Source organism: Salvelinus sp. IW2-2015, linkage group LG4q.2 (assembly GCF_002910315.2).
Source record: "Salvelinus sp. IW2-2015 linkage group LG4q.2, ASM291031v2, whole genome shotgun sequence".
NCBI lineage: Eukaryota > Metazoa > Chordata > Actinopteri > Salmoniformes > Salmonidae > Salvelinus > Salvelinus sp. IW2-2015.
This window is the reverse complement of record NC_036843.1, coordinates 10652825-10666066: the sequence shown is the minus strand read 5'-3', so window position 1 is coordinate 10666066 and position 13242 is coordinate 10652825. Positions and strand designations below refer to the sequence as shown.

The window sequence follows — 13242 nt, the reverse complement described above, 5'->3', positions numbered from 1 at the left end:
GTACTGTACCAACCTGATGGCTGAGAGCTTCTCCCCCTTCCTCCAGTCCCAAAGGACAATGGTGTGGTTGTCATCCAGCCCCACCGAGGCCAACCGCTTGCCATCCGCTGAGTAAGAACAACAAAACACAACTTAATTCAATACAAAATTCACAAGGAGGCTTCTTATTTACTCTTGTTTTGTGAGGAACAGTAAACTAGTCTGCTCCCTGGTATGATCCATGGCATGTAATGGCAGCTATGCCTCTGTCTGTGGCCAATTAGTGGGAGAGAGATGAGCGCCTTTTCCTTGATGTGCCAGCCTGCCAGAGTACACTATCTCTGTAACATGTTTGTTCAGAGCGATGCTCTTAAATTGGCACAGATTGTAACTCGCCCCTCCTGTGTGAAGGAAGAGTTATTTTTCTTCATGGCTGACTGAGAATGTCAGGTTAGATTAAAGCAAGAATTGGTCGTTGTTGTGTTCAATGTGTTACATTATCTGGAGAGTGTATGGAAAGCAGCTGTAAACAACTCTGGGGTATTACCTGAGAAGTCCAAGGCACACACTCCGAGTTGGTGGAATCCTTTCAACACAGACATGGGTTTCATAATCTCTGTATCCCATATGTGGATGGAAGAATCTCGCCCTACCTGGACAGACAGAAGAAACAATTAGCTTCCACATAATGCTTCCACTCATCCACAGCAACTTCAACACCCATTCATGACAATTCAATAGTTTTAGCACAGTCTTGGCAGTAGGAAATCATCTTTGGTTACTTTGCACCATAAGCATATGAGCCTCCAGCTCCCAAAGGCATCCTCAGAGGTCAGCCTCTCTATCCTTAGGCCCTGAGAGGGGTTGCTACTCTATCCCTGTCTCTGAATAGTTCATTGTTAGCAGTGCTACCTACCTGGCCTGTTGCTACATAGTCCTTGAGGGGGTGGATGGCCAGGCACAGAATGTCGTCATCATGGCCCATGTAGAAGCGCTGGGTGTTCTGCTGTCGGTTGTACACCACCCCCACGGCCGCCACGTGGTACACTATCTCCCCTGTCTGGGTGTAGAACAGGTTGTTCCTGCAGTCGTAGCCTCTGTAGCTGGAGCACAACAACACAGGGAGCAATTATTGAGATCAATAATAATGAATGATTAATATCAGTCACAATCTATCTCTTGTTTGTGTGATGTTTGATGGTATGTGGTGCTGCCATGGATGATGGTATGAGGTGTCCTAACCCGTGGATGAAGTGTAGCTTCAACCCGCTCCCTGGTGCTCTCTCCCTCTTCTTCATGGCCAGCGCACGGTGCTTCTCCTTGGACTGCTCTTTGAGCTGAGCTAGATCTTCTTTGTAAACCTGGACATGGAAATACAATATGAGGAATCTGTTAAGGTTTTTACTCAATGTAATATCAATTGTTTTTCATATGCAATGTTCATAAATGTGTCATATTCAAAGGAAAAGCCATCTGAGAGGAGAGCAGGTGTTGTGTCACTAACCTGCCGCCGATATGTGAGGTGTGTCTCCTGCTCGATCTCTGAGTCCATCTCAGGCACGTCCGACTGGTCCGAGTCCGACTCCTCACTGTTGGAGTCGCCCAACGTCTCTGCGGGAGAGAAGAAGAAGACTACATCATATCTATTCTAAAACCCAGCTGCTCCCACATCAGTCTGTTGAATAGGGTTAAACACACTAATCCATAACTAGCATGACAACCAGTATTGAGTACCATTTTAGCCAACACCAAAGTGGATCACAGAACAATTATTTTGCTGGGTGAAGATGACATCTCATATTCATCAAGCAAGCCTTTTAAAAGTCTTAAGTGTTGGACTGCTTGCCCCGTTCCACAGCCCTATTAAGCAGACTGAGACATAAAAATGCTGATGCAGAGAAACTCGGTTGGCTGTGCCAAGACCAGGCAGTGAGTAGCCCTGGCACTGCTAGGCCGGTACTCGCTGGTCCATTAGGAAAATTAAATGGAAAGACAGTTAGTATGTGGTTTCATTTCACAAAGCGCAGCGCAGCTCTGTCTGAGACCATTTAGTTGAGAAACATTACTTACAAACGAGGACAAGGTTGTAGGAGCTGTACACAAACACAAAAGTGCTCTTCTATGAGCTGATGTAGAAAGCTTTTAGCTGGGATAAGGAACATCATTCAAGGGGAAGGGTCACAGACTTCTCTGCACTTCAGAGTCATATTCACATTGAGCAGGAGTGATGTTATGGAATAGAAACGGGACAGCGATGTACCTTGAGGTGCTATGTGAAGAGTTTCTTTCGACTTTCTGTCTGTGACAAACTTCCACTGGAAAACTGAGTGGTCAGCACCACCAATGGTTATCACCCACTGGTAGTCATGTGACCACCTGGCATTGGTTATATGGGCAGAGTGACCTAAATACTTTTTAAACTTTGCACCTGGGATAGAGAGAAGAGTAGTTCTAGGTTAATTTGTGAATGCATGAACTGACAACATCACATCAATGAATAGAGAAACCAATGGAAATCCTTACCTTTTCTTACACACGGGTACCGTAATAGCTTCACTAATCCATAATCATCTGCTGTTACTAAAACTTGATTATTAAAGTTGGCGTCAACAGAGTTGATGTCATTGATCTCGGAGTATTTGGGCCATATTCCGTTGACCTCGGGGCCCAACACACACGTCCACGAGGACCACTGCACCAGCTTCAGCTCTTCCCTGTTGGTGACCTCTTTACCACCTGTGTAGAAAGACAATATTATCTCCATCACGTGCAACTAAAGCATCAAATGAGCAGCACATTAGTCATCATGACAATGTTGTCTCATGGCCATATGTAGGGCTGACACAATTGTCGTATAATTGTGTGACCGTCAATTATGGACAATGACCAAACTAAAAAGAATAAACATCATAATCGTCTTAATACATTCATGTTAGAAGGGGGAGGGGATTCAAATGTATTTTCAAGTAGATATACAGTAGTTTACACAATAGCAGCTTAACATTTTTACATGAAGTTGGTAAAGTTGTTAATCATTTTACAACAGGACGGCACAGTCGGGAGGAGAAGCTACATTTCCAAAAGTTCCAAGCAGTCAAAACCATTTGTTTTTGAGCCAGGGGTGTCACCAAGGCTGTGTTATATGTAGCAGCTAATTTTCAAAGATGGTCATTTGAATGACAACTAATCGTTACAACCCTAGCCCTACAACAAGGCATACATGACACATATAGCTGTAAAGTATCATTAATGACAGTGTAGAAATGACAAGAGAAATCCTGTCTTAGCCGGTGCCGTTTCCTTCCCATAGAGAATAAGGCTCTTCACAGTGTCCTTTATCTACATGCCGAGACGTCTAATCGTCAGACTTACTTGGCATCCTGTAGAAGAGCCTCTTTCCGTTGCCGTCATTGGTCTGCAGATACTTGCTGTCTGTGGACCAGTCCATGTGTGTGATGAAGCTAGTGGAGCCGATGCACTCTCCCACCTTCTTATACCTCTGCACCACGCCGTAGATGTCCACAGAGTTATCATTGGAACCCACGGCAAGGTGAGCTCCATCGGGAGAGTACTTCAGCTCATGGATGGCCTCCTTCCTGTCTTTGATGTGGACCACCTCTGTCATGTCTCTGTGGAGAGGGAGGACGTTACTGGAAAGGTCATTCACTATATTCTTTAAATAAGAAACAACCATTCTCTAATCAAATTGAGTATCCAAGCATCCACTAACTTGTCATATTGTTCATCAGTAATGAAATTGCAAAAAAAGGAAGTTAACATGAAGTTCATACCAAGCTAATCAGAAAGAATCAGATGTGCCCTCTGACCTCTGCCCTGTACTCACCTGACCCGTAGGACGGTGAAGGAGCCGTCCTTCATGCCCAGCGCCAGGTGAATGCCGTCCGTGCTCACAGCTGCACAGCGGATAGGTTCCTCCATATTACAGCGAGCTATCAGCGCATGATCTATAAGGCTCCATATTCTACAGAGACAGAGGGAGAGACAGAGAAAGATACAGAGGGAGAGACAGAGGGAGAGGGAGAGGGAGAGACAGAGGGAGAGGGAGAGGGAAGACAGAGGACGAGGGAAGACAGAGGAAAGAGACAGAGGGAGAGACAGAGAAAGAGACAGAGGGAGAGACAGACGGGAGGGACAGAGAAAGAGACAGAGGGAGAGACAGAGGGAGAGACAGAGAAAGAGACAGAGGAGAGAGACAGAGGGAGGAGACAGGGAGAGACAGAAACAGAGGGAGAGACAGAGGGTGAGACAGAGAAAGAGACAGAAGGGAGAGACAGAGACCGAGGGGAGGAGACCGAGGGAAGACCGAGGGAGGAACCGAAGGGAGAGAGCCGAGAAAGAGACAGAGAAAGAGACCGAGGGAGAGGACCGAGGGAGAGACCGAGGGAGAGACAGAGAAAGAGACAGAGAAAGAGACCGAGGGAGAGCCCGAGGGAGAGACAGAGGGAGAGACAGAGGGAGAGACAAGAGGAGAGACAGAGGGAGAGACAGAAACAGAGGGAGAGACAGAAACAGAGGGAGAGAAAACAGAGGGAGAGACAAGGAGAGACAGAAACAGAGGGAGAGACGAGGGAGAGCCGAAACAGAGGGGAGACCAGGGAGAGACCGAGGGGAGACAGAGGGAGAGACAGAGGAGAGACAGAGGGAGAGACCGAGGGAGAGACCGAGGAGAGACCGAGGGAGAGACAGAAAGAAGAGACAGAGACAGAGAAAAGAGACAGAGAAAGAGACAGAGAAAGAGACAGAGAAAGAGACAGAGAAAGAGACAGGAAAGAGACAGAGGGAGAGACAGAAACAGAGGAGAGACGGGAGCGGAGAGAGAGAAAGAGACGAGAAAGAGACAGAGAAAGAAGACAGAGAAAGAGACAAAGAGAAGAGAGGACAGAGAAAGAGACAGAGGGAGAGACAGAGGGAGAGACAGAAACAGAGGGAGAGACCGAGGGAGAGACAGAGAAAGAGACAGAGGGAGAGACCGAGGGAGAGACAGAGACAGAGGGAGAGACAGAGACAGAGGGAGAGACAGAAGGAGAGACAGCTTTGTAAGTACTCATGTGGGTCCAATTCCTTAATGAACCATATAAGTACCTGAATATGTGTACCTGTATGTATACATTGCTTTGGACACACCAGATCATTGAGGGTAACTGCATTTGTGGGAGGGATACTGTAGTTCTAATGAGCATAAACGAATCCTAGGGGTTGACAGTGGCTGTGCTTGGTCACCCACCTGACTGAACGGTCATCGCTGCCGGTCATGGCCAGGGGCTTGGTGGGGTGCACTGCCAGCGCCCACAGCTCCCCCTCACAGTGACCCTGCATGATGAGGAAGGGCTTGGTGCGATCGTGGACCACCACCTCAAAGATCTCACTGTCCTGGGTGCCCACCAAGATGTGATCTCCCCGCCAACACACGCTGCGCACTGACAACCCTGCCAACACACACATGCATGCACAAACAGTTAATAAATAAAAACATTCAGACAGACACCTACACACAGAGTGGCTGTTAGAAACAGAACAAGACAGAAGGAATACAAGAGGACTACACAGTCTATTAGTTGTTATGGAGACAGTGTAGTTGGCTGTCTCTGGGGTAAGAAGGAATTGAGGTAGCTATTAACAGTATATTCATACATTGTATACATATTCATATACTGTACATACATAAATATGTATACAAATAATACAATAACACTTTGGGCTGAATAACAAACAAGGGGAATGGAACAATACAATACAGGGACGTCTATGCACATAAGGACAGAGGTAGTACTCTGATTGTCCAGTGCACTGCTCACTGTTACCCACCTCCGCTATTTTCACCTCTAGCTACTGTTAGGCCCAAGACCACAAATCAAACGAAAGAAAGAAGAAAGGAAACAACTATTAGTCCCTAGAATACATCCTCTAGATGTAATAGAAAGGGCTCTAGAGGTATACAAAAGGCCTGTACTATCAAACAGCATGAGAAGAACACACTGGTTCATTTAACGACTCAGTGCACATTGGCATCCTGTGGACTGACTCTGTGTGGGGGTAGAGAAGAGGAGAGTAGATGAGGGAGTTGCATGTCACCTTTATATCCCTGGTCTGTTTCCCTGAGATCGATAACAGTAATTGGTTTGAAGTTGAGATCCCATAGCCGGACGCAGCCGTCCCGGCCCCCCGTGGCAAAGCCCTCTTCACAGGCATTCATGCTGAAAATCCCGGACTGGAAGAAAAGACAGTCTGTCAGTGGGGATGGGCACCATAAAGGAACAAGACAGACCAGCGGTACAGCAGCTAGCAACAGCCCTGCTGCAGCAGACACGTCTAACAAGGCTTTAACAATTAGAAACTAGCTGCTGCGGGAAGTGATAACACAACGGTGCGTTACATAAAGCGCTTGAACCATTGTTTTTTCCCTAATTTATTGGCAGGCTCCGGGGGCCACCTGCTGTGCAACGCAGTGACTGAAGTAGACTGTTTGGAGTGTAGAGGACAGACATGGACCAACGTAGAGTGCCCTCCCCCACCCCTCCAGCCCTGCATCCAGCTGTTGAACTCACAGATATAATTGAATCCCGAGAAGTAAACGGCTGATTCTTTTCACTGAGGAAAATAAGAGAGAGCCAAAGAGGCTACATGACATGGTGTCACCCTGCTAAACCGGTCCTCTTGTATGCTGGCATCAGGCTAAATAAACCAAGCTCTATGGACGGAGGAGTTGATCAGTCGCAGGTGGGTGAGTTGGACATGGATGATGACCTGTTTAATCATCCACTGGTCAGCACTAAGGTGGGTGTAGGCAGGCAGGCAGTCAGGCAGGCAGGCAGGCAGGCAGGCAGGCAGGCAGGCAATGCGGTTGAGTGAGTTGTGGGTCTGAATGTGAAAGCAGGCCTGTGGCAGACATGTGGGGGCTGTAGCAGAATGCAAGCCTGAGCTGCATAGCATGACATCTCTTGATTTGAGAAGAGTCTGCTGCTTAGCATTCCCCAAACTACACGCCACTACTGACAGGGGTGACACATAAACAAGAAACACCACCAGGAAGTGAGGCAGAACTAAAGCTGATTTGAAGTTAGAACCAACAACCACACACACTTACTCCATGGGCTCCTTGGACTGTCCGGATCAGGTTGATGCCCTTCCAGACGTAGATGTCACCGTTCAAGGCACCTGAATATGTGACCTCATCTCTGGCACAGGCCAGGCAGAGGATGGTTTGGAGATCTCCCGTTTTGCCAAAAACTCCTCGCTTAGGGGTCAGGGCGTTGCCACATAAGCTCCAAAACTGAACCCAGAAACAAACAGGGGAGACAGGAGAGAAGACTGAGTTTAACGGGGTGGTTAATAAATAAATCAACCAACTCATCCTACCCTGAGTCATATATTAATAATATCATACCAAAACGTTATCTAGCATGGAAACAAGGCTGTGGCATTTTAACTTGTGTTTATTTGTAGAGTGAACATTATTTTAATTTTGTAAAGTAAAGTACAAGGTCTGTACAAAATGACAAAGACAAACACTGGGATCACATTGCGCACGTAACTGCATGTAACATCTCAATTTGCATGCACACACACCCAGACACACACAAACACACACACACAGATCCATCTCCATACACAAACTAAAATCTAACCTTACACACAAAGGCTCAAATCTAAATCCCTCACCAAGTCCACAGTCGTGAACCCACGCTGGAGGTCAGAGCTGTAATCAGCTGATCGGCATGCAGACACACCCTGCCTCAGGGCAGGTATCACCATCACACACAGTCTCCACCACCACCGGTCACTATCAATCCCAGACCCCCCATAGTTCATGAACAAGGTCATTGGGATGCACGGGCACATTCCAGACCGCGGACAAATTCCATAAAGCGGAGAGCCGCTTTGTCTGCATGACGAGGAGATCAAAGGAAAGAGTTGAGTGTGTGTTGTGTTTCCTATGCCCAGACACTGGCACCGTGACACGTGTCAGAGCACACAGAGATGCACTCGTCAAAGGGAGCAGCTGGAACATGACAGCCTTTTTCATTTCCTGCCTTAGGAGGATGTCTCTCATGTCAATATTTATCCCCCTAGCTTTAGCTAGAGCTTGGATCTCTGTTCAATTGTAAAATGCCTACAGGTGTAATCATGATGCATTATACATACAGGCTTTAAGTAAACCAACTTCCAAACAACCTTTGAGTTTGATGTAGATAGTAGCAATATCCCAACACTGAGGGTACTAAGTGCAGTATAGTGTGTCCTACGTATCAGACGAGAAGAGAGCTGTATGTCTGTAGAGCTAAGATAGGACCCAGGGATGAGCTCTGGTACCAGCCCAGCCGGTGAGAGCATCACTAACACTGTGCTGTTGAGGGAGAGAGGGCCAGTGTGTTAACAGGAGGGATTGATTATCACAGGCCAGCATCATCAGCTCCACTACACAGCCCTAGTGTCCCAGACTGCTGAAAGTCTGAGGTCCTGGGACACCACAGGGGAGGATGTTCTTAATCCTGTTGGGTAGGTAAAGCCAGAAAGTAGTTTCCAGGAAAAGAGAGTGGGTGCTTGGCGTGAGGGCAGGTCGTGTTGAGTTGTGTGGTCGTAATGGTGACGCTCAGTGGAGCTCGGCAGGGCTTTGTGTCCCAGCCTCAGCCTGTTGTGGAGGCAGGCAGTGGGAATGGAGGCAGCGCGAGTGGGCGCCTGGCTGGCCCTGCCTGCCTGGGTCTGATAAGACAGGGACACGCAGGCTACGGCTAATCCCCTCACTGCTCTAAATTACTGCTGAGAGGAGACGAGAGGCTGGAGGGTTTATAATGAGACCAAAGGGAGAGAGAGAGAGAGCGAGAGAGACTGAGCTAGTGAGAGAGAGTGTGAGTGAGAGAGAGCCGCAGTGACAGCGGAGTGGAACACTTCAATTCTGCTAAAGAATAACAAGTAAAACCACTCTCTTTAAAAGCAGAGATAGCAGCAAGACCAGACGATCCTCCCTAGCCAAGACTTAGGCTGGCCACAGTGAGTCATAAAGAAGATGAAGGGAAAAGAGAGGAGGATGCTCTAGCTAACAGTGCCCATCCCAGGATCTGTAGAATGTCAGTAATCAGTAACATGGCCACGTGCACAACAGAACCTTCCTGCACCACTTCTCCAGGGAAAACCTTTGTAATCAAAGTTGAGAGGGTGTAATTCATCAGCCAGGGCAGGCAGGCACCAACCCCCCCCCCCCTCACCACACCATTCCGCCGCTCATAACCACCACAGTGACTCTCAATGTCATGGCATTGACGGCTTGACTGAGCATTATAGAACTGATTGACTGACTGGCTTATTATCCATTTTACAGCAATGACTGACTGACTCAGTGTAATGATACTTGCTGACTGAGTTGCTGACTGAGTCAGGGCAGTGGTGTAAAGTACTTAAGTAAAAATACTTTAAAGTACTACTTAAGTAGTTCTGGGGGGGTATCTGTACTTTACTATTCTATTTTTGACTACTTTTACTTTACTACATTCCTTAAGAAAACATTGTACTTTTTAACTCCATACATTTTCCGGACACCCAAAAGTTCTAGTTACATTTTGAATGCTTAGCAGGACAGGAAAATAGTCCAATTCACGCAATTATCAACCGAACATCCCTGGTCATCCCTACTGCCTCTTTTCTGGCGGACTCACTAAACACACATGCTTTGTTTGGCTTTCTGTAAATTAAAAAAAACTAGCTTAATATAAAAAAGATATAAATTATTTACACTTTTACTTTTGATACTTAAGTATATTTTAAACCAAATACTTTCAGACTTTTACTCAAGTAGAATTTTACTGGGTGACTTTTACTTTTACTTGAGTCATTTTCTATTAAGGTATCTTTACTTTTACTCAATTATGACAGTTGGTAACTTTTTCCACCACTGTGTCAGGGTCCTGCCGGAGGAGGCTTTGAAATCATCCCATCCTTCTGCTTAACATCCCTCTTCCCATGACTGCCTCTCTTGTCTGCCTGTCTATATCATTAACATTTCAAGTTCTCCTTCAATCAATCAATCAAATGTATTTATAAAGTCCTTTTTACATCATCCGATGTCAAAGTGCTATACAGAAACCCAGCCTAAACAATGCAGATGTAGAAGCACGGTGGCTAGGAAAAACTCCCTAGAAAGGCCGGAACCTAGGAAGAACCAGGCTCTGAGGGGTGGCAAGTCCTCTTCTGGCTGTACCGGGTGGAGATTATAACAGTACATGGCCAAGATGTTCAAATATTCATAGATGACCAGCAAGGTCAAATAATAATAATCACAGTGGTTGTAGAGGGTGCAACGGGTCAGCTCCTTAACAGCTCAGCACAGAATGTGTGTGTTAGTGTGCTTGTGTGTATAGGAATGTGTGTATGTGCACATTGGATGCCACCCTCATGAAGGGAAAACAGAGTGCAAATGGTGAAAGACACGGCAGGATTTCCTTAAATCAACATTAAACATGTCGTCCCCCACAAATGTCAAAATCAGGCCAGTGGTGTCTGTAATATTGCGTGTGACTAGCATACGTACAGTTGATTACCACAGCACCCCCCTTTGGCCAATCAGTGTAATTTGGCTCTATGACAAGATGCATCATTCACCCAAATTTTGTTTTAAAAAATCAGTCCAGCGGTGTCTGAGATATTGTGTTGGTTAGCTAGATTAATTTCCCTGAACATGTGTACCAAATTTCATCACTCTGAGTCAAACAGATCAAGAGATATAAACATGTGTCCGTTATAGCACCACCGTGTTGTCAATATGAATGTTGTTGCATATGCTGAGTCTAGACAGTGTTTGCAACATGTGTACACATTTATGTTACAATACAAATATCCTTGACTGATTTATATGCATTTATGTGCCAGACCACACCCACATGAATGTTAATTGGTCAATAGCGTTTTAGGTACCTGTCTGAAAAATATTGCCTTGAGAGGCCTTTGTCCAGATGCCACATATCAAGATTTGTGCCAGAAAAATTCACAAAATTCTAAATAGCAGAAAGTCAATCATGGTGGACCTTATGGAAATGTGTTCTTTGTGAGGAGAGGGACCTATGTACCAAATTACTTTAGGTCAAATGGGGTGAGGAGCGTGATCTTTCAAGATATTTTAAATATATTGTTATAGCGCCACCTTCTGGCCAATCAGTATAATTGTGTAAATGCCGGATCTCTACAGCAAGACGCATCATTCACCCAAGTTTTGTCAAAATTGGGCCAGTGCTGTCTGTGACTAACGTACGAATGTACTAATGTACCAACGGACGGAGACAGATCCACAGTCCCCTCCCAGACTTCATCGTGGGGGACAACTAATCATCTACCAGCCAGACGTGTGCATGTCTGCAAGTCCCAGGCACAGGGCTGCTAAGCAAATGTCACAGTCAAAGCCAAATCAAATGACCTTTTGATCGCAAAAGGATTTTAGCTAATGGTGGATCCTCTTGCTTCCCTCTTGTCTTTTGTGTTGAAGTGGGGGCAGCAGACAGTCCCAGAGACTGTGTTTTTCTGGGACTATAGTGAGGGGATTATTGGGGCTAAATCTGCTGGATGCATTGAGTGCTATAATCGCTGAGTGAGCACAGGGCTGGGGAGCAGATGTCACATGGTCCGCAGGGTAAAGGCTCGGGAATTATGTGGGACGATTGCTGGATTGCCTTGGCATCATGAGATAGGGAGAGAAAGACAAAGAGAGAGGTAGACATGGACAGGGAAAGAAAGTGAGAGGGGGAAGGGAGAGAAAGAGTGCGCGAGAGAGAGAGGAGGGGATTGGTTTGCTGCACTGGGGTCCGTGCGTGGGGTTGTGGGAGAGTAGAGGTATTATCGTGAGGGATGGGGGTGGGGGAGACACCAGGCAGGGCAAAGAGGATGGAGAGTCATCATTGAGATCCATGTCTCATAAGAAATACTAAACATATGTCAAGGAGGATAGCACCTCCATATTACAGATAAGGTAGATCAATTCCTATCCCAATGATGAACACACAATCACACACAGAAGCACACTGAACTAAATTAAAAATATTTTATGAACGCAGAAGTTCCCTGTGATATGATACCTATCTCAAGACAACAATTTGGTCTACATTTCATTTGGGGAGTAGTGTTTAATGACCATTCAAGGGGAACACCGTGAATCTAATACAAGGTGTTTGCAGAGATATGAGTGCTTCACTGAAGGCGGTAGTTTGTATAGAGAAATGTGAAGCTGAATGTGGAGAACTGAAAGGGAAACATGTCCATACAGCTGAGTATCATAGCCACTGCTGAATTCTCCTTTAAAAATAAGAAATTGTTCCTCCTCTGCAGTCCACATTAATAGAGATGAACTTGAAAAGAGAGAATTCTATGAGTCACTGCCTGTCCTACTTACGTTATGGATTAATAGTCATAAACTCCAGAATAAAAGTAATTTGCATATATCACTTAGGGCTTTGATATGATCACGATACAGCAAAGAAGATAGAGAGAAAAGGAGAGCATTACCGTTAAATTCTTTGCGGAACTTTTTGAAAATCAGACTGGTTATGTACAACATACACGACCAAAAGTATGTGGACACCTGCTCGTCGAAAACATCTCATTCCAAAATCATGGACATTAATATGGAGTTGGTCCCCCCTTTGCTGCTATAACAGCCTCCACTCTTCTGGGAAGGCTTTCCACTAGATGTTGGAACATTGGTGCGGGGACTTGCTTCCATTCAGACACAAGAGCATTAGTGAGGTCGAGAACTGATGTTGGGCGATTAGGCCTGGCTCAGTGTCGGCGTTCCAATTCATCCCAAAGGTGTTCGATGGGGTTGAGGTCAAGGCTCTGTGCAGGCCAGTCAAGTTCTTCCACACCAATCTCGACAAACCATTTCTGTATGGACCTCGCTTTGTGCAGGGAGGCATTGTCATGCTGAAACAGGAAAGGGCCTTCCCCAAACTGTTGCCACAAAGAAGGAAGCATAGAATCGTCTAGAATGTCATTGTATGCTATAGTGTTAAAATTTCCTTTCAATGAAACTAAGGGGTCTAGCCCGAACCATGAAAAACAGCCCCAGACCATTATTCCTCATCCACCAAACATTACAGTTGGCACTACGCATTGGGGAAGGTAGCGTTCTCCTGGCATCCGCCAAACCCAGATTTGTCCGTCAGACAAAAGCGTGATTTATCACTCGAAAGAACGTGTTTCCACTGCTTCAGAGTCCAATGGCGGCGAGCTTTACCTCTCCAGCCGATGCTTGGCATTGTGCAT

The 13242-nt window shown here is 46.0% G+C and overlaps 1 protein-coding gene across 2 annotated transcripts in view; it reads right to left on the bottom strand.

Annotated features, from left to right (window-relative positions):
* LOC111963291 (echinoderm microtubule-associated protein-like 5) overlaps positions 1-13242 on the bottom strand; it is a 55019-nt gene that overhangs the window by 15330 nt on the left and 26447 nt on the right. For both annotated transcript variants that reach the window (XM_070443365.1, XM_070443364.1), the window contains exons 5-16: positions 7085-7270; positions 6073-6208; positions 5225-5426; positions 3824-3961; positions 3352-3608; positions 2503-2715; positions 2240-2407; positions 1484-1590; positions 1222-1340; positions 896-1082; positions 527-632; positions 14-107 (exon numbers count right to left, since the gene is read on the bottom strand). In XM_070443365.1, the coding sequence (XP_070299466.1) occupies positions 14-107; positions 527-632; positions 896-1082; positions 1222-1340; positions 1484-1590; positions 2240-2407; positions 2503-2715; positions 3352-3608; positions 3824-3961; positions 5225-5426; positions 6073-6208; positions 7085-7270 (1913 nt within the window). The remainder of the gene's footprint in view (positions 1-13; positions 108-526; positions 633-895; positions 1083-1221; positions 1341-1483; positions 1591-2239; positions 2408-2502; positions 2716-3351; positions 3609-3823; positions 3962-5224; positions 5427-6072; positions 6209-7084; positions 7271-13242) is intronic.